General features: G+C 40.9%; 1 protein-coding gene across 6 annotated transcripts in view; it reads left to right on the forward strand.

The window, feature by feature from the left end:
• Positions 1 to 25,131, forward strand: part of VAV3 (vav guanine nucleotide exchange factor 3) — a 160,838-nt gene that overhangs the window by 51,964 nt on the left and 83,743 nt on the right. For all 6 annotated transcript variants that reach the window (XR_015950957.1, XM_035124355.3, XM_035124356.3 and 3 more), the window contains exons 5-15: positions 558 to 666; positions 2,476 to 2,568; positions 4,922 to 4,990; positions 7,098 to 7,201; positions 8,917 to 9,016; positions 9,900 to 9,995; positions 13,784 to 13,852; positions 15,363 to 15,449; positions 16,387 to 16,472; positions 17,286 to 17,418; positions 18,346 to 18,455. Coding sequence is in view for 5 of the 6 variants with exons in the window: in XM_035124355.3 (XP_034980246.2) it covers positions 558 to 666; positions 2,476 to 2,568; positions 4,922 to 4,990; positions 7,098 to 7,201; positions 8,917 to 9,016; positions 9,900 to 9,995; positions 13,784 to 13,852; positions 15,363 to 15,449; positions 16,387 to 16,472; positions 17,286 to 17,418; positions 18,346 to 18,455 (1,056 nt within the window). In the remaining variant the exon portion in view is untranslated. The remainder of the gene's footprint in view (positions 1 to 557; positions 667 to 2,475; positions 2,569 to 4,921; positions 4,991 to 7,097; positions 7,202 to 8,916; positions 9,017 to 9,899; positions 9,996 to 13,783; positions 13,853 to 15,362; positions 15,450 to 16,386; positions 16,473 to 17,285; positions 17,419 to 18,345; positions 18,456 to 25,131) is intronic.

Raw genomic sequence — 25,131 nt, forward strand, 5'->3', positions numbered from 1 at the left:
ATTTTTAAAAAAGTATATATTTTCTGACTGCTCCCATAGGTACTGTGCTGCCAAGAGTTTATTTATGTGCCACTCCTATGACCCCTAAATTTATCCATTTAATTGAATTTCCTTCCAATCAGTCCTGCGGGCGCCCCCACTGTGATGGCAAAAGTTTCTGGTAACCCTGTCAGGACCAAAATGCAACATTAAAAACAAAATAAACCACAACCATGCCTGTTTTTAACAATTTGGCCATGTCCATTTCGACACGTGGCCTTTGGAAGCTGGACCAGAGGTCCTTGTGGCCCCAAAAAGGTTAGCCACCCCTGATCTCAATGGAAGTGGAAGATTCTGATATTTCCAGAGGAGGACAAGGAGGGCAGATCAACATCACGCCAGTTTATGTTGCTCTACCCTCCTTGTCGTCCTCCAGAAATATCAGAACCTTCCAAAAGGGTTAAGACTTGTTCTACATCCCAGCACACCTATAATTTTAAAAGGCCTAAACGTTCTTCAAATTCTATTGTTAATGTTCTTAATTTTGTTGTCTTTTCTCCTTCCGCTTTGTGTTCTAGTGAAAGTGGTGTAGATGAAGATGAAGACCTTTATGATTGTGTTTATGGGGATGACGAAGGTGGCGAAGTCTATGAAGACCTGATGAAAGCTGAAGCGGCACACCAGCCAGTATGGTTCAACACTTTGTTCATTAATTTTTCTATACCACCCTTCATCCGAGGATTCACAGAGTGGTTTAACAATATAGGAACACAAAAATACATACCACAGTAAGAAACAAAAACAATAACCCCCATCACTGTTTAAAAGGCAGTAGATTGTTTAATTAGCCAGGGAGAAGAGGAATGTTTTTGCCTGGTGCCTAAAGCTATGTAACGAAGGTGCAAGGCAAGCCTCTCTGGGGAGAGCATTCCACTGCAGAAAAGGTCCATTCTTGTGTTGCCACCCTCCAGACTTTTCGTGGAGGAGGCACATGAAGAAGGGCCTCAGATGACGATCACAGTGTCTGGTTGCTTTATTGTTTGCTTAAACAGGGTGGTAAATCAAACCAGATCAATTTGAATAAATATTTGACATTCTTATTTTGAATATTCTTTCTGCTAAGACTACGCTGTTGTCTTCCTGTAGTTTTGGGATGGGATTCCTTTCTTTCTTTAAAACAATTGTAGTTGCTTAATTATATTTGTTATTATATTATATTTTATAGGCCACCCCATGGCAATAAGCCACATGGGTAGAATACAAATAAGGTAAAAAGAGAATAGCAGACCGTAAAATCTGATGCAGCATAAAGTTCAAGAGCAGAGAACAAAATAAATGGAGGCAAAAATAATGATTAAGGACCGAAACAGATTTAGAAGACCTGGGAAAACAGAAAAGGGGGTTGCTGAAATGACAACGTCATAACCACTAGCTGAGCTGAGCTGGCTGGGACATTCCACAATTATAGTGTCACCAGTGAGAAGACCCTTTCATCTGTAACCACCTGTTACATGTCAGCTATCAAGAAAACAAGCAGCAGACTTTGAGTACTTCCTCTGTTTCAGCTTCTTGTCTGTTATTTATATGCTAGACATATACCCACCAGATTTGACAGGTGGGAAGAGTTCCGGTGCCCCTCCTGACTCAAATATTACAGTTCCTTTACCCAACTCCAGTTACAATAGTCAGTTATAGTAATCATGGGGTCGGGCATCTTGTGTGAAATATATATGGCAAGAGGACCCCAACTCTATGGGCTGCCCCATTTGTCTAGCTGCACCTACTGTGGCAGGAACCTCTCATATTTCTATTCTCTGTCTACTGCAATCTTCCACATGTTGGTGCTTTTTGGCGTTTTAGACCCCAACTCTCATCAGTGTATGGAAAAATATTGAAGCTATCTCTTCTCATCTTTTATTTTTTTTTAAAAAAATATGAAGACAGGGATTAAAAACAAAAAAATAGAAGAGCTAGCTTCAAATTCTCATACATGTAAGAGTAAGAATGCCAAGAAATTCAAAGTTTGTAATGTCTGCAGACACCTTGAAGCTCCAAGCCCTTTCATGCAGAGGCTTGGTGGAAGAAAGAAGTCCAGAAATCAGGAAATTAATTGTTGCAAGAGGTTTTTTTTTAGTCTGTCACTTCCACCAGCCATTGGCTACAATGACTAGGGCTGATGGGGAGTTGGGGAAGGCTGGCCAACAACCAATGTAAAATAATAGAATTGTAGAGTTGGAAAGGGACCACAAGGATCGTGTAGTCCAACCCCCTGCAATGCAGGAACCTTTGGGGGCTCAAACCCATTACTCCGGAATTCTACCAACTGAGCTAGCTCAGCACATATGTCCCCTGCAGCCCAAATAATAAATCTGAAAACATTTTGATGCAAATTGATCATAAACTCTGACAGCTTTTCAAAGCAATATGATGTAATAGGAAAGTGTCCTGAAATCAACATGTTTCACGTTTACAAATAACTTCTTGTTGGCTTGGCAGAAATGTCCTGAAAACGACATAAGAAGCTGCTGCCTTTCTGAAATAAAACAAACAGAAGAGAAATACACAGAAACATTGGAATCCATTGAAAAGGTAAAGTGACCTGGCAAAACAATCAGGAGCACCATTCCAGCTGGGGAGTGTAGAGAAAGGGTGTGGCTGGTGAGGCAGTCTGGGTGGACCACCATTACCCTCCCAGCTTCCCAACACAATGGGTTGCTGGCACATACTGAGAGAGAGAGGTGAGGGGTGAGGTGCCAGGAGGTTGGCCCAGCGCAGCATGCAATCAACCAAGGCAACTAGTTGTAAACAAACAATAAACTTCCATAAAAATGGCAAAAGTAGTTTCTCCCCCAAATAGTTTTTATCTTAATAGCAAACACTGTAAATGAAGAGGTCGCTTGTGATCAGTGGTTCAGTGCTCTTAGAAAGAGGAAAATGTCTTTCAGTTTGTTAACCCTCTTTCTGTGCTCCTCCCAATTGAAACATGCAGATGGGGACATGTTTTGAGTCGTTTACGTATTGTCTTCTCTTGTATTTTATTTACTACAAAGCTCGATGCCTATGCTCTTTAGCGATGAAACGTCGGATTACCGGAACAATGTCCGAGCACTGAACCAGTGGTATATCACAAGTTTTGTGATGTTTTGAGCACTGAACCACTGATATATTACAAGTGAGCTCTTTATTTACTGCATTTGCAATTGTTTAAGATAAAACCTAGGGACCCAGGTGGCGCTGTGGGTTAAACCACAGAGTCTAGGGCTTGCTGATCAGAAGGTCGGCGGTTCGAATCCCTGCAACGGGGTGAGCTCTCGCTGCTTGGTCCCAGCTCCTGCCCACCTAGCAGTTCGAAAGCATATCAAAGTGCAAGTAGATAAATAGGGACTGCTCTGGCGGGAAGGTAAACGGCGTTTCCGTGTGCTGCTCTGGTTCGCCAGAAGCAGCTTTGTCATGCTGGCCACATGATCCGGAAGCTGTTTGCGGACAAACGCCGGCTCCCTCGGCCTATAGAGCAAGATGAGCGCTGCAACCCCAGAGTCGGACACAACTGGACCTGATGGTCAGGGGGCCCTTTACCTTTTAAGATAAAACCAATTTGGGAAAGAAACCATTTTTGCCATTTTTATGGACATTTGTTGCTTGTTTACAGATAGTTGCCTTGGTGATATTATCTTGTGTCAATTGCAGTGGTCATTGTATCACCACCCTGTTCATTGTTTTCTTGTTATACCCAGTGGAGCATGTGGCAGAAGGATTCTCAGCCCACTACCTGTTGTGTTGGGAAGCCAGGAGAGCAATGGCGCCGCACGCACCTGCGTAGCCTCATTGGCTGCTACTGGCAGAGAGACTAGCATGTTTCAAAACTCTGCTCTTGGATATACTGAAGATTAAATTCCAAAACAACTTTACAATTTTAAGAGCAGTAACAGTAACTACAGCAGCATTCTCAGCTGGGGGAGAGAGGGGGAACAGTCTTGTGGTTGCTCTGAAAACAAGTAAACCATATGTTTGGCTTGTAAATATAGTCAGTTGGCCCATCTAATTTTAATTTCCAAACTGTGTGCCTTTAGAAGTAAATGAATTAATAGGCCCTTGAAATTAAATGTGCCCAGACAACTGGAGGCTTCCCATTGTATCTTTGTGGGACCTACTGTTCTGGACTTGCCTCTTTTCAGTCAGCTTGCCTGTGACATTCCAAGAGACTTTTCTATGAGATGTAAATAAATGGTGGCTCAGCATCTTTGGAAATTGTGACTTACTGTAATGTTCAGAGAATATTTGAGGCGAGCTGATGACCATCAAAAGGAATTCTGCTTTCACTACTGTTTCTGTTGCCAGCACGTATATGCAAAAATAAAGGGAACATTGGAACATTTAAGGTTTACTGCTTCATACCTTGAAACAAATTTGGCTCATTTTTCCTCCCTGAAATTTTCACCAGGGAAACTTTTGTTCAGCTTTCATATAATGCTGCAGTCTCTTTTGTGGAATTCAGTCATTCTTATTGCAGAGACATAGCCAAATGACTTGTCCTCATTTCTGCATGCGCTACCTCTTTCAAGTGGGAAGGCACATTGAGAGCAAAAACACAGAGGATGAACTTCATTGCAGATGTGTAATTCTTACAATGCATGCTCAAAAAGTTAGCCCTTTCATCCTTTGGAACGAAATGTGCTTCCAAATTTAATTAAGGGGGGGGGAGTGTGCCTTGGCTACCAGAAGTTTGGGCAGCACTGGTTTATACCCATTATCACGTAGGGTATGCAAAGCAAATTAGGCAGTCACAAAACATATACATCTAAAATACAGTGTGTGTGTGTGTGTGTGGGGGGGGTCATTGTTACCCTTGCCCTCTCTGAATAGGAATCACATATTCAGAAATGTCCTTTGTAGTGGAAGGCAAAATATGTTAATGCAATATGTGTTCATTTTTCTCTTACAGTTTTTTATGGTTCCCCTGAAAAGGTTTCTGACCACTTCAGAGTTTGAGACAGTATTCATCAACATTCCCGTATGTAATGCCTTGGAATGTTTTGTCTGTTGTCCTCTGTAATAGGTGGAAGTCTGCAAGATACTGTTTGAGAATATTGTTAGGGTAGAGATAGATGTTATATACAAGGAGGCTTCCTTCTGGTTTCCTGGTTTAATAGGTAGACGGGCTTAGATAACAACATACAGAAAAGTGGGCACCACCTTGGGTCTCCAGATGTGGATAGATACAACATCCATGATCCACTGCCAGTTTAGCTCAATGGTCAAGGATGTTGGGAGTTGTAGTCCACCCATACCTGGAGACCCAAAGTTGAAGAACACTGATCTAGGCAACTATAAACGCATGAAATTAGGAGCCAGTGTACTTGGGGTACTGTAAACTCAACTGCCTGGTGTGTGAAGTGTGTGTAAATATAATTCAGAGCAGCTCTGTGATCATCACCTGCTTCATTCATTCATTTTATTTGTATGCCACTTTTCCATGCAAAAAAAAATCATGCTCAAAGTGGCTTACAACAAAGAAAACAAGACATTTCAAAACCTAGTAGTGCAAAAAGAATTTCCTAATAACATAAGAGCCATTAGCAACATCCAGCATCCAATAACCAAAAAAATAAAGGGGTTTTTACAGTTTCACTTTAGTCCTAGAGATACCCTTTCCATGATGTTTCTCACAGCAGCGGGCAGAGGGCAGGGTAGCTGATGTTCCTCATGATGTTTGTTGTCCACATCTATGAACACAGACCTGGTCCTGCATATTGCACCTGTTTTACCTGTCCAAGAGATGTGGGTGGTGCAGTGGTCTAAACCACTGAGCCTCTTGGGCTTGCTGATCAGAAGGTCGGCAGTTCGAATCCCCGTGACGGGGTGAACTCCCATTGCTCTGTCCCAGCTCCTGCCAACCTAGCAGTTTGAAAGCACGCCAGTGTGAGTAGATAAATAGGTACCGCTGTGATGGGAAGGTAAACGGCGTTTCCATGCACTCTGCTTCTGTGATGGTGTTCTGTTGCACCAGAAGTGGTTTAGTCATGCTGGCCACATGACCCAGAAAGCTCTCTGTGGACAAACACTGGCTCACTCAGCCTGAAAGTGAGATGAGCGCTGCGACCCCATAGTTGCCTTTTACTGGACTTAACTGTCCAGGGGTCCTTTACCTGTTTTGCGTCCCTAATATGTCTCTGGCCACAAGAGCACTTGACTGTAAATTCTTGAAAGATGAGGGGTTATTTTAGATGGCTCTTATTTCAGCCTTGCAGAGCTTTGCAAATATATACCTGTATATTTCTGAGAACAGTTAGAAAATGTGTAGTATCTACAAACTCTGTAAATAGAAATGTTTATTGCTTTTCCACTCTGCTTGTCTCAGCACCTTCTGTTTCTTGAGCAAGATGTTAAGATTTCATGTAGCTTGTCAGTATGATGCTATTAAGCTGTCCAGTGTAATGTGCCAAATGATTTTTTTGTTGAAGTAGTGGGATGTGAATCTTTAATTCTTTTATCTCTAAAACCTGGAGCAGGTATAATGCCAACTAGTGACTAGACTGCGCTTGGTGATTGCTTGGCTTCCCTTCCCTTTTTCCTGTGCAAATACATCCCATCCTTTGCACCTGGATCTTTCATTAAATTCTGTTTTAAGAAACCGGCTTTAGTTAAGGAAATGAAGCTTAGATTTTTCCTGGGTTCATTTTAACTGTAATAAAATTTAGTCTCATTCAACCATGGACTTAAATGGAGGATGGGGATGGATGGGGGAGAGTTTTTGTAGCCTGCAGTCTTAAACCCAGGTCTGCACCAGGCCCAACATGTTTACTTGCCTCAAAATGTTATAATTTTACCATGGAACTGAGACAAATTCTATGTCTCCAACATAGAGGGGAAGGTGTTTTGCATTTCTTAAACATTTGCAGTTTTAAGTTTAATGAGTAGATATATAACTATGTATATTCAAGATATATTTATTGTGCCATCTTTTTCATTCAAAATATAAATTCAATTAGAAGGTGTCTAGGATGAATCAATCTATGAATTATTTTACTGTATAATTTTACTGTATACGTGAAAACAGTGGCTTTACATGGCAGTATCAAACATAATTGTAGAAGTTTTATAGGATGTTTTTGTTGTAGGACTTGGTGAAAATCCACAGAAGTTTAACACAGGATATTCATGAATCCATCGTAAACAAAAGTGACCAGAACCTGTATCAAATTTTTATAAGCTACAAGGAAAGGTAATAACCGAGTTTTTAAAATGTACAATGCCGATAACTTTAACATAAGCTATTCATATTCCTTTATGCATTAGAAATATGCTCTTGTTTTGTGTAGTGTGCTTTTAGAGAAACTGTATTTTTTTTTATTATAACCAGAAATAGTATGTGTAACATTAGCATATAGCTTTCAATGTGCTGAATGCTAAACCAAATTTCAGAGAGCATTATTCTTTAGCATATACTGTGTCAGTCTCCCTGTTCTCTGGCAGTGCTGTTTTCTTTTCACAACTCTCAGCCTTATTTTGCATAAAACAGCATTATGTCATGTTATCTCAAAGTGCAATACACATGTTGATGAATAGGCCACATGCTGCTCAGATGTTATCTATTTTGACAATCTGACCTCATCATCCTCTTCTCTTGATCTTAAATAACCAAGAACCTATGACTGATGCAAAACACTGTTATTCATTCCATGACTTTATCAGGGCTCGACTCTGTGTGCCTTAGCATCCACTCTTTCACATTAACCTTCAGTAGCTTCACATCCTACCATCTTTCAGGAACCAGGGAGGGAATAGATGGCTGGGGAGAGAAGCAAGCCTGTTCACTTCCTTCCTGTGAATGCCAATCGGGAAAAGGTGTATGGGAAAGTTCTGTATGCTGGCTCTCAAGAATTTTCTATGCTGTGTTCTCTTGATCTTTTATTGATCTACATGTTCAGATACCTTTGAAGCATAGAATTATTAGGTTTGCACCATTTCCTAAAGCAAGTGGGATTAAATGCATGTTTTGAATGCTGCTCCTTGTTTTGTTCCATTTTTTATTAACACAGCTTCATGCACAAAGCAAGTTAGCATTTTGGGGCAAAGGCTTGGATAGACATGCGAGCTCTCCATAGATGGGGAGTTTTTGATTCACCCATGACATGCACTTTCTGTTTGTATTCTGAAGTGGGTCAACCCCAGGTAGGTTGTGTTTGTAGGGTTGGTTTTCATTTATATTCCCTCACAACGGGATTCAGAGCAATGGTAAGACTGAGAACTGAAAATCACAAGTACTTGAAAAATTATTATTGGGGTTGGAAGAAGCCATTTTTAAATGCAGAAAATGTTAATGGAACAGAATAGCTTATTGCACAAGGGAGTTTTGAAATTTTTGTGCTTTCTTTTCCATAGCTTATGAAAATCAGTCAAAGTAAGTCTGTCTGATCTTTGTGACTATTGCCACTTGGTTCTTTGAGCCAACATGTTATTATCTTGAATTAAATGCTCATATAACGTAAACAGGTAAATGGGCATGCTTGCCCTGCTGTTGCTATAAAAAGGACTCTGTGTAATTAATCTGGTGCTAATCCTACACTGCAGAGTATTATTCATCAAATCCTTTGAAGTCTGCCTATTAACATAACAAATACTAATAAGACTTGTTCTGTTCCAAAAGGTTTTTGCAGCTGTATTTTTAAGTTAATAAAATGTAGGCATTAAACCACAGCACATACTTTGAAGTGGGTGTTACAATTTTGAACACCTGTAGGGACTGCACACATTCCTAAGAGGCCAATCTGTATGCAATGATGGCAGTCTATGGTAGAACAAGAATGATGGGATGGAGCTGGAAAACAGCAGCCCCTTACAGGGTTGGGTTGTGAGATGACAAAGTTTTGTGTGGAAATTGAAGCTGGTGGAGTTGATAAAAAGATTAATTGCTTGTTCTCTTTCCTCTTGATCTAGATTAGTTATTTATGGGCAGTACTGCAGTCAAGTAGAAACAGCCATATCCTGTTTGGATAACATTTCCAAGACCAAAGAAGATGTTAAATTGAAACTCGAGGTATCACTGAAACTGCTCTTCTTAAAAACAAACAAACTGTACCTCGATCTCGAATCGTAGCATGGAGAGTATGGATTGTATTCACCTACGTTCTACCCACAGTGACCTATTGAAGTCAATGCACATAATTTAGTCCATTAATTTCATTGACTGACAACCCTATATGTCAATCTATGTCTTATGAGTTCATTTCTACAAAATTGGAGTTAGGCCTGTGGTAGGATCCTGAGGTGGTAGAGTGAATTGCCCGTGGGGGGTGCCATGTTTGAATTTTTCCCCATAGGAGGAAAAAACCCCCTCCACATTTGAGGTAGAAATCTTGTAACCTATCCCACTTCTTGTGCAAGACAGGAGTGCCTGGCGTGCTATGGTCCATGGGGTCACGAAGAGTCGGACACGACTAAACAAATCCCACTTCTTGCTGTCATGCATTTTTATATGGGGGAAATTGTTATATAAGACAGTATGAAAAAACAACCTGTCACCTCTTGTCTGAAGAGACACATTCATGGAGGATAAGGATATTAATACCTGCTAGCCATCATGGCTATGTTCTGTCCCCACTGTTGGAGGCAGTGTGCCTCTGAATGCCAGTTCCCAGGAATCACAAGTGAGAGAGTGCTGTTGCACTCAGGTCCTGCCTTTGGCATTCCATAAGCAACTGGCTGCTGTGAGAATAAGATACTGGACCAGATGGGCCCATTCGCTTGATCCTGCAGACCTTATGCTCTTATGTGATACAGTCCATTCTGTAACCTCAGAACTCTACCATCCTGTTGCCACCAGTTTGGATAACTGGTCTGCCTGCTTCAGAAAATTAAAGACGTTACTTTGCTGTATTGATTATACCAAGTCACATCGAGCCCTTTGCTTCTTTAAATAGGAATGTTCCAAAAGAGCCAATAATGGGAAGTTTACTTTGCGGGATCTTCTTGTGGTTCCAATGCAGCGAGTTCTGAAATACCACCTTCTGCTTCAGGTACTTCACCTTTAAATTATATGAACTTCACACTGTTTTGATCAGTACTCAACCACTAGCTCAGGTTGCTTTCTTCTAACCCCAACTAACACGGCAATTATGGAACTTTTCCATTTAGAATTGTGGTCATGTTAGTGCCACAGATTGTGTCTTCCATTCAAAGCACAAAGTGGTAGGTGAGAAGTCCTACACCTAGTGCCATTCAGAATACCCTGTCAAATTTACCTGTAGTCTACTTTCTTTTGTTGTTGTTTTTTGTTTCTTTTTTAGTGGCTGTACGCTTACCCTCATTGGTGTGGAGCACTTGCCATTTGTTGTTGTTGTTGTTGTTGTTGTTGTTGTTGTTGTTGTTGTTGTTGTATCATCTTCCCTTGATACGCAACATACTGGTAGTTGTCTCTCAGGATTAGTGCTAGTTCTCTCCCCACTTCCAGTATCCTTAGCTCAGAGGTTCCCAGACTACGGCCCACGGGCCAGATATACCCTGATGGACCGATTTATCCGGCCTGCCCCACCGCCCGCTCTTAGCAGTGCGGTGCGGCGGCCCACTTCCAGAGCGCCGGAAATAGCTTGTGTGCAAGCGTCATTTCTGGTGCACTTCCGGGTCTGAGGAGACCCATGCGCACAAGCCATTTCCGTTGTTCCAGCGACCTGGAAGTGCGCTGGAAATAGTGTGTGTGTGCGCGCTCACCCACCCTCTGGCCCGCTGTGGGGTGGTAAGTCTGGGGACCCCTGTCTTACCTTATTCAGTTTTTTTCATTGCAACAAGAAAATAATAATTTTTTGTACATAAAATCTCACAATCAATTAAAATACATTCTAGAATCAATTCACAATCAAATTAATGGCAGCCATTGGGTTAGAGTTCTATGAAGATTACAGAAGGAAAAAGGGGGTCAGGCTGTGCCTTGGCCAAAGGCCTGGTGGAACAGCTCCATCTTGCAGGCCTTGCGGAAAGATGTCAAGTCTTTCTCTAAAAGAGAATAACACCAGTCACAGAATAAAATCAAAATAAAACAAGCAGCTTGTAATGACACCACTACAACGTATCCAAAGATAACGTCTGGGGAAATGAAAATCTCCTCACCTGCTACACATTGTATCATTTAGTACAGGGCAACCCCCCCCTCACCCCCCGGCATGGCTTCATTCCCTTGGAGAGAATCTCTGTTTTTGTCTTAATATGATCACAATCATTCACTGTTTCTGTCTCTTTTTCATGCTTGTGAGACAAAGAGATGCAATAGTGGTGGTGGTGGTGATGATGGTCTTAAGAGAGAGATTGCATGTGCAGGTGTGATCTTAACCCCCCCTCCCTTCATCACTTGCTTGCCAAGGGCTGCAGCTTGTTGCACTGAGCTAGTCAGTGTTTTCACCTTGTGAGTTTCCCCACCCATGAGCCATGTCACTGGCGTTCATTGGCAAGAACAGCATGATGGCCCTGACTCATGCAGAGAGTTGTATTAATGATGCACCTGTCAAGGGATGGGCAGCTTGCCCTAGGGATTTCAAGTCACATGATAATTGCAGTAAAGCACTGAGAATAAACCACAGAAAAGTGCCGTTATTTAGAAAGATTCCCTAAGCCTGTTGGACAATAATTTAAGACTGGTTTCGCAGTAACTTCAGTCAAAATACAACAAAACAATAATAAAATAATCTGGTGCATTCAGGTAGTGCTACCAAGCTGATGCTGGGTGATGCTTTTCGTGCGTGCCTCTGCTTTTTGAAGTTGAAGCTGGACAAGGCTCAAGCACTTTCTAGCCTATTTCCTTGCTGTACTGAATTATAATAAAGCAATAGTTATTTTGAATGCTTCCCATTATAACCCACGGAGCTTGTGGCTTCGGTGCAGTTAGTCCTATAATGATGCTAGAGAGTCCTATAAATATCATTTGATAGCTGTGCTGGGAGACTCATTAGTTCAGTTGCAAGGAAATATATTACTCCATTAGACTGTCAGCTTTGCTGATGCTTATAAAACGTCATTTTAAAAAGAACTTCTACCTGTGCAAGAAGCAATCCGCCCCCCCTTTGCAGTGTTCTTTTCCATTGTGCATATCATGCTTCCTGAAATGCATCTGAATGAACTGAGTTTCCAGCATGGTTTAGCACAGGCATCCCCAAACTGCGGCCCTCCAGATGTTTTGCCTACAACTCCCATGATCCCTAGCTAACAGGACCAGTGGTCGGGGAAGATGGGAATTGTAGTCCAAAACATCTGGAGGGCCGAAGTTTGGGGGTGCCTGGTTTAACAGTTAATCCTTCCTCCTAGAGAACTCTGGGAATTGTAGTTCTTAAGAGGGGATTGGAAGCCTTCTAACAACTCTCAGCACACTTAAAAAAACTACAATCCCTAGGATTCTTTGCGGAAGCCATGACTGCTTAAGGTGCTATGATACTCCTTTAAATGTATATTGCAGAAGGGTCCTGCATTGTCTCAAACCAATTATACAAGTTAGTCACTGATTGCAATGGGGGCCCAGTTCAGTAAACTGGTCTAATTCCCCTTTCAAACATTTACTCCCCCCCCCCCTAATTCCTGTTATAGGTGCTGTTATACACTTCAAGTGCTACTTGAACATTCCCACTAAGGCTGAAACCTAGAGAGGAAATTTTAGGCAGAAAGGCCCACCTAAATTTCTGCCCTTTTCCTTGATGCTCAAGATTGAAAGGATTCTTGAAAGGAATCTGTTTTCCATTAAATCCTTGAGTACGCAGTCCAGTAATGGAGAAAGGGAACTGAACATGTAAAAGGCTTGGCTATTGAGGATGAGTTAGGGAATAATTTGCCTTGTGAGATTTTTGGAGTTACATACAAATTTTGAAGTGTTTATAAATAAGTATGGGGAACGTGTAGATCAGTTACACAAAAGCACACAGGGTATAGGAGGAGGGGGATATCAGTACAATCACCTATATGTCTACTCGCGGTGCTTCCAGACTTTTGCCTTTTTTGGGTGGGGTTCAGTCACATACTGGTGAATTCACATTGCGCAATTAAAGCTGATTTGGAGCTCTTGGGCAACAAAACAACCTTTCCCCCAAAGATCAGACCTTTGGCAACAAGGATATTACACTGGAAAGTGTGGAATAGCACTTGCTTGACACAGGATCACCTAGCCTCTCCACAGACAAATAAGAATGAATTCTCATTCAATAGTCATTGTCATATACCGTAATCTCCTTGCAAGCAAATCAGGATGAGTGCTCAATAAATAGGCCATCTGGAAGCCCCCTCAGCAGTGAAACCCATTTATTTAATATTCTCTGGTAAATCTGCCTGATTGCAGCCTAAATAAATGTGTAAGATTTTTTTTATAGCTTGGAATAGATAAAATTAGCTTGGAATTGTGATGAATTTCTATGAAATTTAACCCATGTTCTGAAATGAAAATTAATCCCAAGGACTTTTGCAATTTTGCCCTCTGAAACTTTGAGGGTAAAACATGAAAATTTAATCTCAAAGTTATTGAGAAGGCTGTTTTTCAGATCCTTGGATTTGGTACTGTTATGTGGAGGGCAACATTCCAGATAGAGGCTTTTTAATAGTGAAAACTGTGTCTTCACTTCATGTATTGAATAAAAGCATGTGGGGTATAGCATATACATAATATACCTCATATTCTGGGCTTCTACAAATAATGATGAGATCAACACATCATTTTCTTCCTAAGGCAAAATGGTTCTGTTTTTAAAACTGATAAGTTCAGCATTTTTTTTTAAAAAAAACTGTGTTGAATGGCCAATAGCTATCACAAGAAATATCTGTGTATTCTTCAATACAGGAGTTGGTAAAACATACTAGTGACCAAACTGAGAAGAACAATCTGAAACAGGCGCTTGATGCAATGAAGGTAAGTGTGACTAACAGATTGGTTATGTAAACTCTCTCTGGTGTAAAATTGTAAGAGTCTTTTCTGGGGAGAAATTAATTATATATCTACCTGCAATGTGTTGTTTCTGCATTACTGCACACCAGCTCGTATGTTCACTAATACCCAAACGCAGGTGTAGAGTTTTCCCAATTCAGAGCCAAGCTCATCAGAACAAATTAATATTGATGTTTGAAAGGAAAAGGCTCTATAGCGTTGTTGTGTGTCAAATGCATGTTAACTTCAGTCCGCTTGATTGCACATTGTTTCTCCCATTTAAAGCACAAAGTATAATACAAACCTATATAAGAAACTGACTTACCGTACACACTGAGCCAGACCATGGGTTCTAGCTCAGTATAGTACTCTACACTAACCGGCAACACCTCTCCGGAGTCTAAGGCAGGAAGTCTCTCTCAGCCCTCCTTGCAGATGCTGGGGATTGAATCTCATATCGTCTAGATATGAAGCAGATGCTCTGTCGTTGAGCTGTGACCCCACCTAAATCATCTACGTGCCTGGCACGCATAATTGGTTTGACTCTAGTTTTATTCCCTAGCTTTATATTATTATCTGTTGAGTCAATTCAAGGAGGGAGATCAGTCTTGGACCCATTCTAACTGTGCTGCTGCAGGAAAATGTTTAAAAAAGCTTTCATATTCAGTTTTTGAAGTGAGCATATGCGCTATTGCTATATGATTCAATTGTTCCTAGAGCTCTTGGTTCTGAGCCCTATTTGGTTTTTTTTACTATCTTAAGCATACTGTGTGTTCTCACACTGTGGTAGAAAGAGGTTTACACTTAAAGGTTTACTATGTTCTCAGGACCCAGGTGGTGCTGTGGGTTAATCCACAGAGTCTAGGGCTTGCTGATCAGAAGGTCGGCGGTTCGAATCCCTGCAACGGGGTGAGCTCCCGTTGCTTGGTCCCAGCTCCTGCCCACCTAGCAGTTCGAAAGCACATCAAAGTGCAAGTAGATAAATAGGGACCGCTCCGGCGGGAAGGTAAACGGCGTTTCCGTGCGCTGCTCTGGTTTGCCAGAAGCAGCTTTGTCATGCTGGCCACATGACCCGGAAGCTGTCTGCGGACAAACAGCGGCTCCCTCGGCCTATAGAGTGAGATGAGCGCAGCAACCCCAGAGTCGGACACGACTGGACCTGATGGTCAGGGGCCCCTTTACCTTTAATGTTCTCTCTGCCCCACAAAGAAGTGTGAGCATGCTACTCATCTCCCACTCCTCCCTCACTACAGAAAAATTAGTCAAGGAAGCTTGATTGACGTGACACGTGGTATTGTCCACATGTTTTGCAGGGTGGATTATGTGTCTCACAATTTATATTTATATACAGTTTGTACCTGCTAATGTTTTAATACATAATTGTTTCTACTGTAGCATGGGAAGTGTCTCGTAGTAGTCAGTTTTTCTAATTAAGTGTAACAATTTAGCTCATGGCTGTTGCACCTCAGATATCATTCCCTCTTCTGTGTTTTAGGACTTGGCACAGTATGTAAATGAAGTGAAGCGAGATAATGAAACCCTCCGTGAAATTAAACAATTTCAGTCATCAATTGAGAATTTGGTATGTCTCTGTCCTGTGTTACCCTTCAAACTTTGTATGTTGTTCTACTGTTCCTTTTTGGGGTGAGCTTGCTGCTGCTTCATTCTTAAAAGTAGGAGCTTGGACAAAGGCAAAGTCTGAGCTTGAGCACACAGTGAGCTGAGAGTGAAAATCCTGGCAGGACTGGAATTGGAGTCAGAGTGGAGTTCTGGGGCCAACTGAGAGAGGCAGGATGAATGGCAGGCCCAGAGGCAGAGCCAGGATGTTGCAAGTGGGGCTGGAACATAGATGCAGGAAAGCAGTGATCAGGTAAATAAGGAAGAGGGAGATGACATGCAGGCTGTCAGGAAGAAGAGGAACATGGAAGCTGAGGGACATAAATAACCTAGATCAGCACTTGAGAGCCATAAAGGCAAGGCAGGAGTCTGATGGTTGACCCGAAAGTATATACAGTGGTACCTCAGGTTAAGAATTTAATTTGTTCTGGAGGTCTGTTCTTAACCTGAAACTGTTCTTAACCTGAGGTACCACTTTAGCTAATGGGGCCTCCCACTGCTGCCACGCCGCCGACATGCGATTTCTGTTCTCATCCTGAAGGAAAGGTACTATTTCTGGGTTAGCGGAGTCTGTAACCTGAAGCGTCTGTAACCCGAGGTACCACTGTAGGTTGATCAGGTAAGAAGGGACCAAGTGAGCTTCTTCCATGTTTGCAGGGTTATGGAAATTACGGTGGTGGAAAACTTTGGTGAAACTGGAAAATGCAATGTTACTTTCTTATTTCTGCCCCTCTGCAATCTTAAGTGGTTCTAAAAAGAATCTCTGGAGTAGTTTTGGGGACAATAATTTTTTTTAATTAAAAAATATAGCTTGGATAGGTTCATAGCACCAAGGTGTTTCTTGAAGAAACAGATGCTGCCAGTGAACTCTTAAGTAATTTATGCTATTCTTACATTTTCAGAACCAGTCACTTTTACTGTATGGAAGACCACAGGGTGATGGTGAAATAAGAATAACAACTCTGGACAAAAGGGCAAGGCAGGATAGGTGAGCAGAGTATGAGGCTTTCTTTTTTAAAACAAAACAAGGTGTGTAATTTATACTAGATAAATGCTCTTGAAATATGACAGAAGAACTGTTGTGTATGTTAAACTGTTGTGCAACAAGAGGTTTAATTTACTTCCATATTTTGAATAAAGCTCAACTATATTAGGACTGTCCTGATTTTTGCAGGTTTTGTTTTTCAAGCAAAAGGTGCCATTTTTTTATTTTATTTTTTGCAGGCGGGGCAGTGCTCCTTAGGCAAAAAAATGTTCTAGTTGTAGAACAGCCTTCTCTTAGCAAGTCACTTCTCAAGTCAGGGATAGTTATATTGTACATATTACTGAGGGTTGCCTTCTTTAAAGTAGTTGCTGTACTTGTTCTATCTACCCCATCCATGTGTACCTTGAAAGACTGATGAAATGTAAGCCCTCTTAGTGTGGTGAGATCATGCTTTGTTAATAGGGTCCCCACACTTTTCGACTGAACCCTAAATTTATCCTCTGTGAATTTTAATCGGTAATATTCTTTCAGTATTCAGCTTTTGACTTAGATATTGGATAGAAATATTTGGGATCAGTATATTTAGCAAAATTAGAAGGTTTTTGCCATTTGATTTCCTGCAGAAACTGATAGCTTACATATGACCATGGGATTTAATGCATGACAATGGCATTTAATAGTTGCCATGCAGTGACATTTATCAATGTGCTGTACATATAATGCACATATAATGTGTAACAATTGCTGTTGGAATTCAGGTAATATTGGAAAAGACAACTTATGACATCTGATTATATTTTATTTTCTACTTCACAGGCATATATTCTTATTTGACTTGGCTGTAATTGTATGCAAACGGCGAGGTGATAATTATGAAATGAAGGAAATAGTTGATCTTCAGGAATACAAAATAGCCAATAACCCCACCACGGACAAAGAGAACAAAAAGGTAAAAAGTATAGGATTTTTCTTCATTCGTAAGATGTTTTGCTGAAATTTGCAGAGCTTTGCGGTATTTAAGAGGTTTAAAGCATTCCCTTCCATGTTTATTTATCCACAAACCCTCATCAGAAATAAATGTTTTGTTCACTTTTGATAAGGACCTTTTTATGTGGGTGGAGGGCCCCCCCTCAAAAACATAACGCCTGGAGTCATTAATGTTATTCCCTTATTCTGCATGGTGGCTCTAAAATGGCTCTAAAATGTGTATGACGACTGAGTAGACACATATAAATTGTGTTGTATGAAGCTTTGGAAACACACTAAAGCTTTATGTAAATTCTAGCTATTACTGTTATATATTATGGCCTACGACCCTTGTACTTACGGGACCGTCTCTCCCGGTATGCCCCGCTGAGGACCTTAAGGTCCATAAACAGTAATACCTTAGAGGTCCTGGGCCCGAAGGAAATCAGATTAGCCTCTACTAGAACCAGGGCCTTCTCAACACTGGCCCCGACCTGGTGGAATGCTCTGTCCCCTGAGACCAGGGCCCTGCGGGACCTGATTTCTTTCTACAGGGCCTGTAAGACAGAGTTGTTCCGCCTGGCATTTGGCCTGGAGCCAACCTGATTCCCTCCCCCATTTATATGAGGCTGCATTTTTAATTTAATTTTGATGTATGTAGTCTTGTTGTTGAGTTGTATTTTAATCAGTTGTTTTATATTTGGTGTTAGCCGCTTGGGGCCCGGCTTTGGCTGGAGAGGACGGGGTATAAATAAAATTATTATTATTATTATTATTATTATTATTATTATTATTTATTAATCGTTGTAATTGAACTGGAAATAGGCAGTGTTTGGCCTTCAGAAGTTCTGAAGCAGCTGCACATGAATTCTTCATAGATAACCTTAGCATTGCCTTGTCCTTTAAACAGTGGTCTTACGGCTTCTACCTCATCCACATACAAGGCCAAAATGGGCTAGAATTCTACTGCAAAACGAAAGATTTGAAGAAAAAGTGGCTGGAGCAGTTTGAAATGGCACTGTGAGTATTGCACATGTAATTAATTTCATAATGCACCAATGATTTGACAGTGTTTATGACCATGCAGTCATTTCAAATATACTTGCCTCGAAAGCCTCCAAGCTGCCAAAAGTGCAATTCCTCCAAGGAAAGGAAGAGGGAGCTCTAAGCTATGTTTTGGTAGGCTGCTTTCCTCTCTAAAGCTTGTGCCTTAGTGCTCCAGTATCTAGGGAACATATTAATGGATTTAGCAATAAATATTTAACATAATTGTGGCTGATTTTGCTATCATTGCCTTGGTAAACTAAAATGTATTACTAAGGGAGATGGGGATGTTGGCATTTTTCCTAGTGGCTTCTAACTAATTTATTATGTGGTATTTGGATCAGGTTTCTTGGTTTTATTAAATTTATCTTCAAAGATTTGATTCTCTGCTTTTTAACACAACAACAACAACAGTTTATGTATTACAGAATCCTGTAATCCTAAAAAGTGTGTGCTGCATATTGGAAGTATATCTGTTTTGTATCTTATGTTTGCCAACAGCCTCTCCCCCACTCCACCCCCATCAATTATTATGCCATTTCTTTGGTTTCTGATTTACTTCATGAAGTTCCAAATAAAGTTCTAACAATAAATAAAACTCCTAACAATAAATAAACAAGTTAAAATGTCTTGAGAGGAGCTGCTTTGTAGCTTAGGAACAAGGGATTTCCATCACTGTGTTTTCCCCAAGGATTTCCATTTGACTTCCGTACAGAAGATTTACACCTCCTGGTTCAATTGTCATTAAATCATAGTTATCAGCAAACCTGGATTTCGTGTGATGCGCAGCATGCTGGTGTTCGCTGCTCAAAAGCCTCTGCTTTTCACCTCACTCTGCTCCTGTTGTTGGCACACAAGGGAGGAAACAAACCACATAATGGCTTTGTGATAGGCCAAGTACCAGCCATGGCTTCCATTTCTGGTTTGTTTGGAAGGAAACATACTTCCCATACAGACCTTCCCTGTGCCCTCAGATCAACATCAGAGACACTGCTCTGTGTCCTTCCACTATTTAAGGTGCAACAGGTGAGCACAGGAATAAGGGCCTTTTCAGTCATGGTATGTATACTACAGAGCATCCAGCTATGTCTGGCCTGATATTTATTACATTTTTATCCATCCATTCCTCCAGCAATGTCAAAGTAGTATGCACTTCATCCTCTTCACAGCCCTGTGAGGTTGGTAAGGCTAAGAGAGAATGAATGATCTAAGCTTCACAACTGAGTGGAGATTCCAACCTGGTTCTCCCCAACTCTAGTCTGAAACCCATGTTTCAGATTAGCGCCATGTACTTGACAAGCAGTGAAGACGTGGGGTTATTTCAGCATGCATTTGGGTTGTATGCTAAAGGATTTGGGACCCAGGGGCTTAGTTTGGGTTTCATATGTTGTTGCAGGTTTTTTGTTTTGTTTTTATTCACTGCCTTGTTATATGATTGTTAGGCAGTTCAGTTTGTGAGGTAGTTTTAGTATTTGTACCCCCATATTATATAGATGGGCAGCCGAGAAAGAGTAGCACCAAATCAATTCACGCCAGGGACTCCTCGTGTGTAGCTCAACCTTTAAGTTACTATTTGACACCAACTATGCTTCTGATGATGACAATATAAGGAAGTGTTGCTTCTGCTTGGGTAATAGTTTCTTTTTCCAAAAGCTAGCACTTTATCATGTGTTCCTAAACGGAGATAGCAAGAACTTGATTATTTCCACCAGGAGCTTTAATACATCATGCAGCTCAAATGACCCAGCAAGCACATTGCATACATTTTAAGTGAACCAACAATTGACGCTGTGAGTGATTTACTTAGCTTCTGCTGCTGTTTTGATGAAGACATTAGTGTTTTTAATGCCTTCCAGTTGTCTGCTTTCCTGCACGTATGCTGTCAGCTATTAAAACCTCACAGGCTTATAAAAGTGTTGGGCGTCAGCCAACAAGCAGCACTACTCATAACCCTCCTTTAGTAAAGGTGATTTGTTGTTGTTGATTATCATAACTGAATAGAACCAAGGGATTTGGAGGCTCACTATAGCTTAATGCTCTTGACTTCTCTGTGGGTTCCACTTTTGGCTTACTCTGGATTGAAAATTAAATTAGCGGTTTCCCAGCCAATGCATTCCTCTTGGGGGCCCTGTCCACACCAAACCTGGCTGAACACTCTTCTTCATGACGGACAGCCTGCAATCTAAAGAGCACAGGTCCAAAGCAATCTACAGCGTTGCTTTCTAGGCTGCATTGGCACTTTTCATCTTTGTATATCGAAACATGTGATGCCTATATTTCAAAATTTGGCAATCACTAATGTTCAGAATGCTCAAGTGAGGGATATCTCACATACATTCCCATGCAACTAAAGCTCTTCCATATTCCCTTATGGATTTGTTAAAAGATCTGTTACTGTTGCACGTTGCCTTCTCCTCCGATCATTTAGGAAGCAAAAAGGACTCTCTCACATTTGACAGGCTGTCTCCAAATGAGGGATATTTGGGATACACACTGTTATTCTGCTTTGTTTGTTTCGGATTCAAAACTTAAAAAAAGAGCATTCAGACTCTCGGGGGGGACCGACCATGTAAGTTTATTCAGACGATGTAATCTATGTGGGGACAGAAAGCACGAACCACTTGCTGTTTCTTGTTTGTGTTTCTATGTTTAAGGATATATATATTTTTAATTATCTGTGTTCTTTAAATAAAAAGAAAAAGGAACTCAAACTAGAACTTGGATCATTTCCCCAAGCCAATCTGAGGCCCAGAAAAATGACCATACCCAAATCTCCAAAATGCCTTGACACCAACCCCCACACCCAAAACACCCTTCTCTTTCCCTTCCTTGGCAAGGCTCAGTGACTGGAGTAGAGGCAGGGGGCATGTGGAGAATGGAGAAAGGCTTGTCCCTTGTTTCCCTTTCTCATTCACTCACTAGCATGCTGATGAGTGGTGAACTGGGGTGCAAAAGTGTGGAGAACTATTGGAAATGTAGGTCTCCTGAGAGCTGTTGACATTGACTTATTTTCTTTCCTAAGTTATACCGCTGACTTAGAGCAGTGGGTTTAGTTATTCTGTTGTCATTCAGAGGACTGTGTTCCCATTTCAAGGTTCAGTCCTTCCCCTGAACCTTCAGTCAGTGGATCAAAACAAAGACCTATAACTGAAAAGATTGTAGAATTGTGGGGCTGTGACCATCTTGAGGCATTTCCAGGCTGTCTTGAATTCTGGTACCTCAGGCGCCACCTATGAGTGCCTATAATGAAAGCTGGCCTACAAGTTGTACCAGCCCTGAATTTTCCTGAAACTGAACAATGGCATGAAAACCATTACAGACAAGCAGGAAAACATTTTTTGTGCGGTTTTAAATCTGTAATTGTGCGATTTTAAATCACAGCGGGTGTGTTTGTGTGAGCTGTCCTTTCCCTGAGGTAACTCTACTCACTTCAGGCTTTGATACTGGAAGTAAATTCAATTGGGTGAAAATAAATCAGAGAAAAACATTCTGTAGGAGTGCTCAGCACAACCCACTCTACACAGGGGCAATATTCAAAAGACCCAAACAAAGAAGAATTGACGATGTAAAAGGCTGGCAGGCACTGTAACGTTTATCATAGGTAAGGGGCTGGCATTAAATAAGGTTTGGGGGAAATGATAACTTTGTAATACAGATGAGCATTGGGAGCTGGACAAATTTGTAATAATTATGAACTTTACCAACATCAGGGTTTTTTCCTAAAAAATTTTTTTAAATCATTGCTGAGGGGATCAGGAAGCAGTATAGGTTAGTATGCAAGTCAAGGATGTAAAATATTGATTTACCGGCAGTATATTTTCTGCACTGTGTTATTCCCACACACGGACCACACATGCATGCACTCTCGCTCTGCTGTGCAGTGAACAGATGGTTTCACTGAGCTGTTCACAATTACATCCGGATAGCTTTGCTTGAGAGCCTGCGGACGCTTGACTTGGGACTTATCAGAGTGTAAACTCAGCATGTAGTTTACCTCAGAAGCTTTCTATTTCAATCTACTGTGCAGCATCTTAAGCTCTCACTTAGGTTAAATTTCACCTGTCATAATGATGACTAGCTCATTCATTTCTTTAGGGTCTTCCAGCTCTTTCTCACAACCCTCCTTAATCCTCTCTGAATTTTTTTTTCATCAGCAGAATTTTCCACTTCATTATTCAAACTCTCTTCCAGGCCATTAAAAACCAAACATTTTTTCTGTTTTCATATGATGATGCCTCCTTCCAAGATACACAGAAGAAAATACTGTAGCAATACCTTACCCAACATTGCTATCAGATGCATTACATTTCTCCTTCTGCATGCCTTGGCAGCCTCTTACTAGGACTACAACCATGGGCTTTAAAGGGGGCTGCCCTTGAAGACTGTCAACTGCAGATGACTCAAAATAGAGCAGCACAGCTTTAATGTAATGGCTACCCATGTAAAATACATTTCACCAAATACAGTACTATGTTGTACTGATTTGGATTCATGCCAAGCATTATAATATTGGCCCATTTTCATAGTGGCTGGGAACAGGATCAGTGTGAGCTAAAGATGAACATTAGGGCTGGGCAATATATTGATATATCAGTCCATATTGTGGGAAAAACCATGAAGCCAGCCTACGCCTCTACATAGCTCCATCCTTATTTCAGACATTGTGATATATTGGTATGTCATGATGCTTAGCTGTTGATAGGTGGCCAATGAGTGTTTTTGGCTGAGGTGATTCCATTATTGTAGAGTTACTACTTAAAAGACCTGTCTCTGGTAGCTGCCAACCTGACCTCAGAGGTGAGCCCAAATACTTTGGAGTCAATCAGGTTCATATGGACATAGGTGGTCTTTTAAAAAAACCTGAGTTGAAACATTCAAGGCTTTAAAAAGGCTAGTATTAGTACTTTCCCATTTGTTCATCTCTCATCAGATGTCAAACAAGCATTCTGGTGGCTGAAGGTTGCACCTGCTCAAGTTTGTAGACAGTTCAAGTTTGTAAAGGCAGTCCTATGTAGAGAGCCTTTTGCACTGGAAAAAGTTCAGCTAAATCAGTGCTTACACCTACCTTTTCTGAAGTCTGGGATGGATATGACATGCACCTGTGGGTGAAGCAGCAGCTTGCAGGTTGTAGGTACAGTTTTAGTGGGGAAATAAGTAAATATGAAAAGGTTAAGCATTTTCTCCCTACTGTTTTCTCCTTAAACTTTCAGCTTCTTGACTCTGCTTTTGATTAGGTACTGTGTGTCAGACCATGAAGCAAAATGCTAAAATAAGGCTTCTCTATTTAAAGTCCAAATGGAGCTGGGTATGCCTCCCTCTTGATGTCACAGTTTAGTCCTTCAGATTTCCAAACATGTGCAGAGATAAAGGTAAACTAGGGCTTTTATTGATCAGCATTTTAGTTCAGCATAGAACCAAATCTTGAGTTATGTCGTGCTGTAATAGGCATAGCATAGCACGTGGTTGTTCTACAGCTGAATTTAACTGCAAAGCTGGGCAGACTGCAGGATAAAATGCAAAGCCCTAATGTGGGGTTAAGAACCAGTTATTCAACAACCTGTCAGGAGAAAGTTGGATGCAGTTTGATAAGGTCTTTATCCAGCAGTGGATTGGTATGAATGAAAAATGGTGCCTTCATATATCTTGGTTATTACAGTCCATAGATTGTTACATGAATAAATCATTGTGAACCTGAATTGTTCTTCCATAGGAAGAAAGAGGCTAAAGCATGGTCATTAGCTTGATTGAAACAATGCACTACATACCCAGAAAGCTAGCAAGATTAAATCCTTTAATCTCTAAAAGGGCAGCCACCCTATGATCAAATAAGCAAATTTTCTTGCAAAGTCTTAGAAGTAAATTGCATTCTCTTGATCAAAAGCACAGTTTATTTGTGATACAGTTAATTTAATTAGGCAACATGCCTTTCTGCTAGAAATCCTTTGATGTGACAAATCTGGGATGTATGAGTATTAACATATGGAGACTTGATTGATCGATTAATTCAGTAAATGCTGTTCTTCAAAGATTATTTCTGAGCTACAGCTAGGAAGTCCTAAACATAATGAAGAGAATTTCTCCAGAAGGGAAACATTTTGTGGAAATGTTGAGAGATGTTGTGGAAATATCCCTTCTTGCATTGTATGTCTTCCGTTGGTTTATCAATATTACCCATAGACAAATACTTACGTTCTTCTATATGTGTGTATTGTTTTAGTTTCCAATTATTATAATAACAAATGACAAATTGAAATATTATCCAGTCTCCTGTGGTTTTGTTGGTGCATGGTGGGTGGCATCTGCAGAAATGGGCTGGAATGTAAATTTCCCCTTTGTCTGGGAATGCATAAATGGCACTCAGTTTCCATTGTGTTTAAGAACCTCCAGTGTACATTTTTGCTGTTCAAGTACATTGCCCTTACAAATGAGGGTTGCTTCTGGAAGGTTTAATTAGCAAAAAAGAGACCTAGAGAATAGGTAAATTAGCAGGTTCAAGGGGTCTCTCTTCCTATTTTCTATCTGACATTGCCTGCCCAGCAATCTTTTCTCTTTGACCACACACGTTCCCTGTCAGATTTATAGTTCGTTCTGTTTCTTGGTCTGGTGGTTCTTGTCTAGGCTGAGTTTGATGTTGCTGAGTTTTGGAAATGAA

Source organism: Zootoca vivipara, chromosome 7 (genome assembly GCF_965207765.1).
Source record: "Zootoca vivipara chromosome 7, rZooViv2.hap1.1, whole genome shotgun sequence".
In the NCBI taxonomy this organism is placed as follows: domain Eukaryota; kingdom Metazoa; phylum Chordata; class Lepidosauria; order Squamata; family Lacertidae; genus Zootoca; species Zootoca vivipara.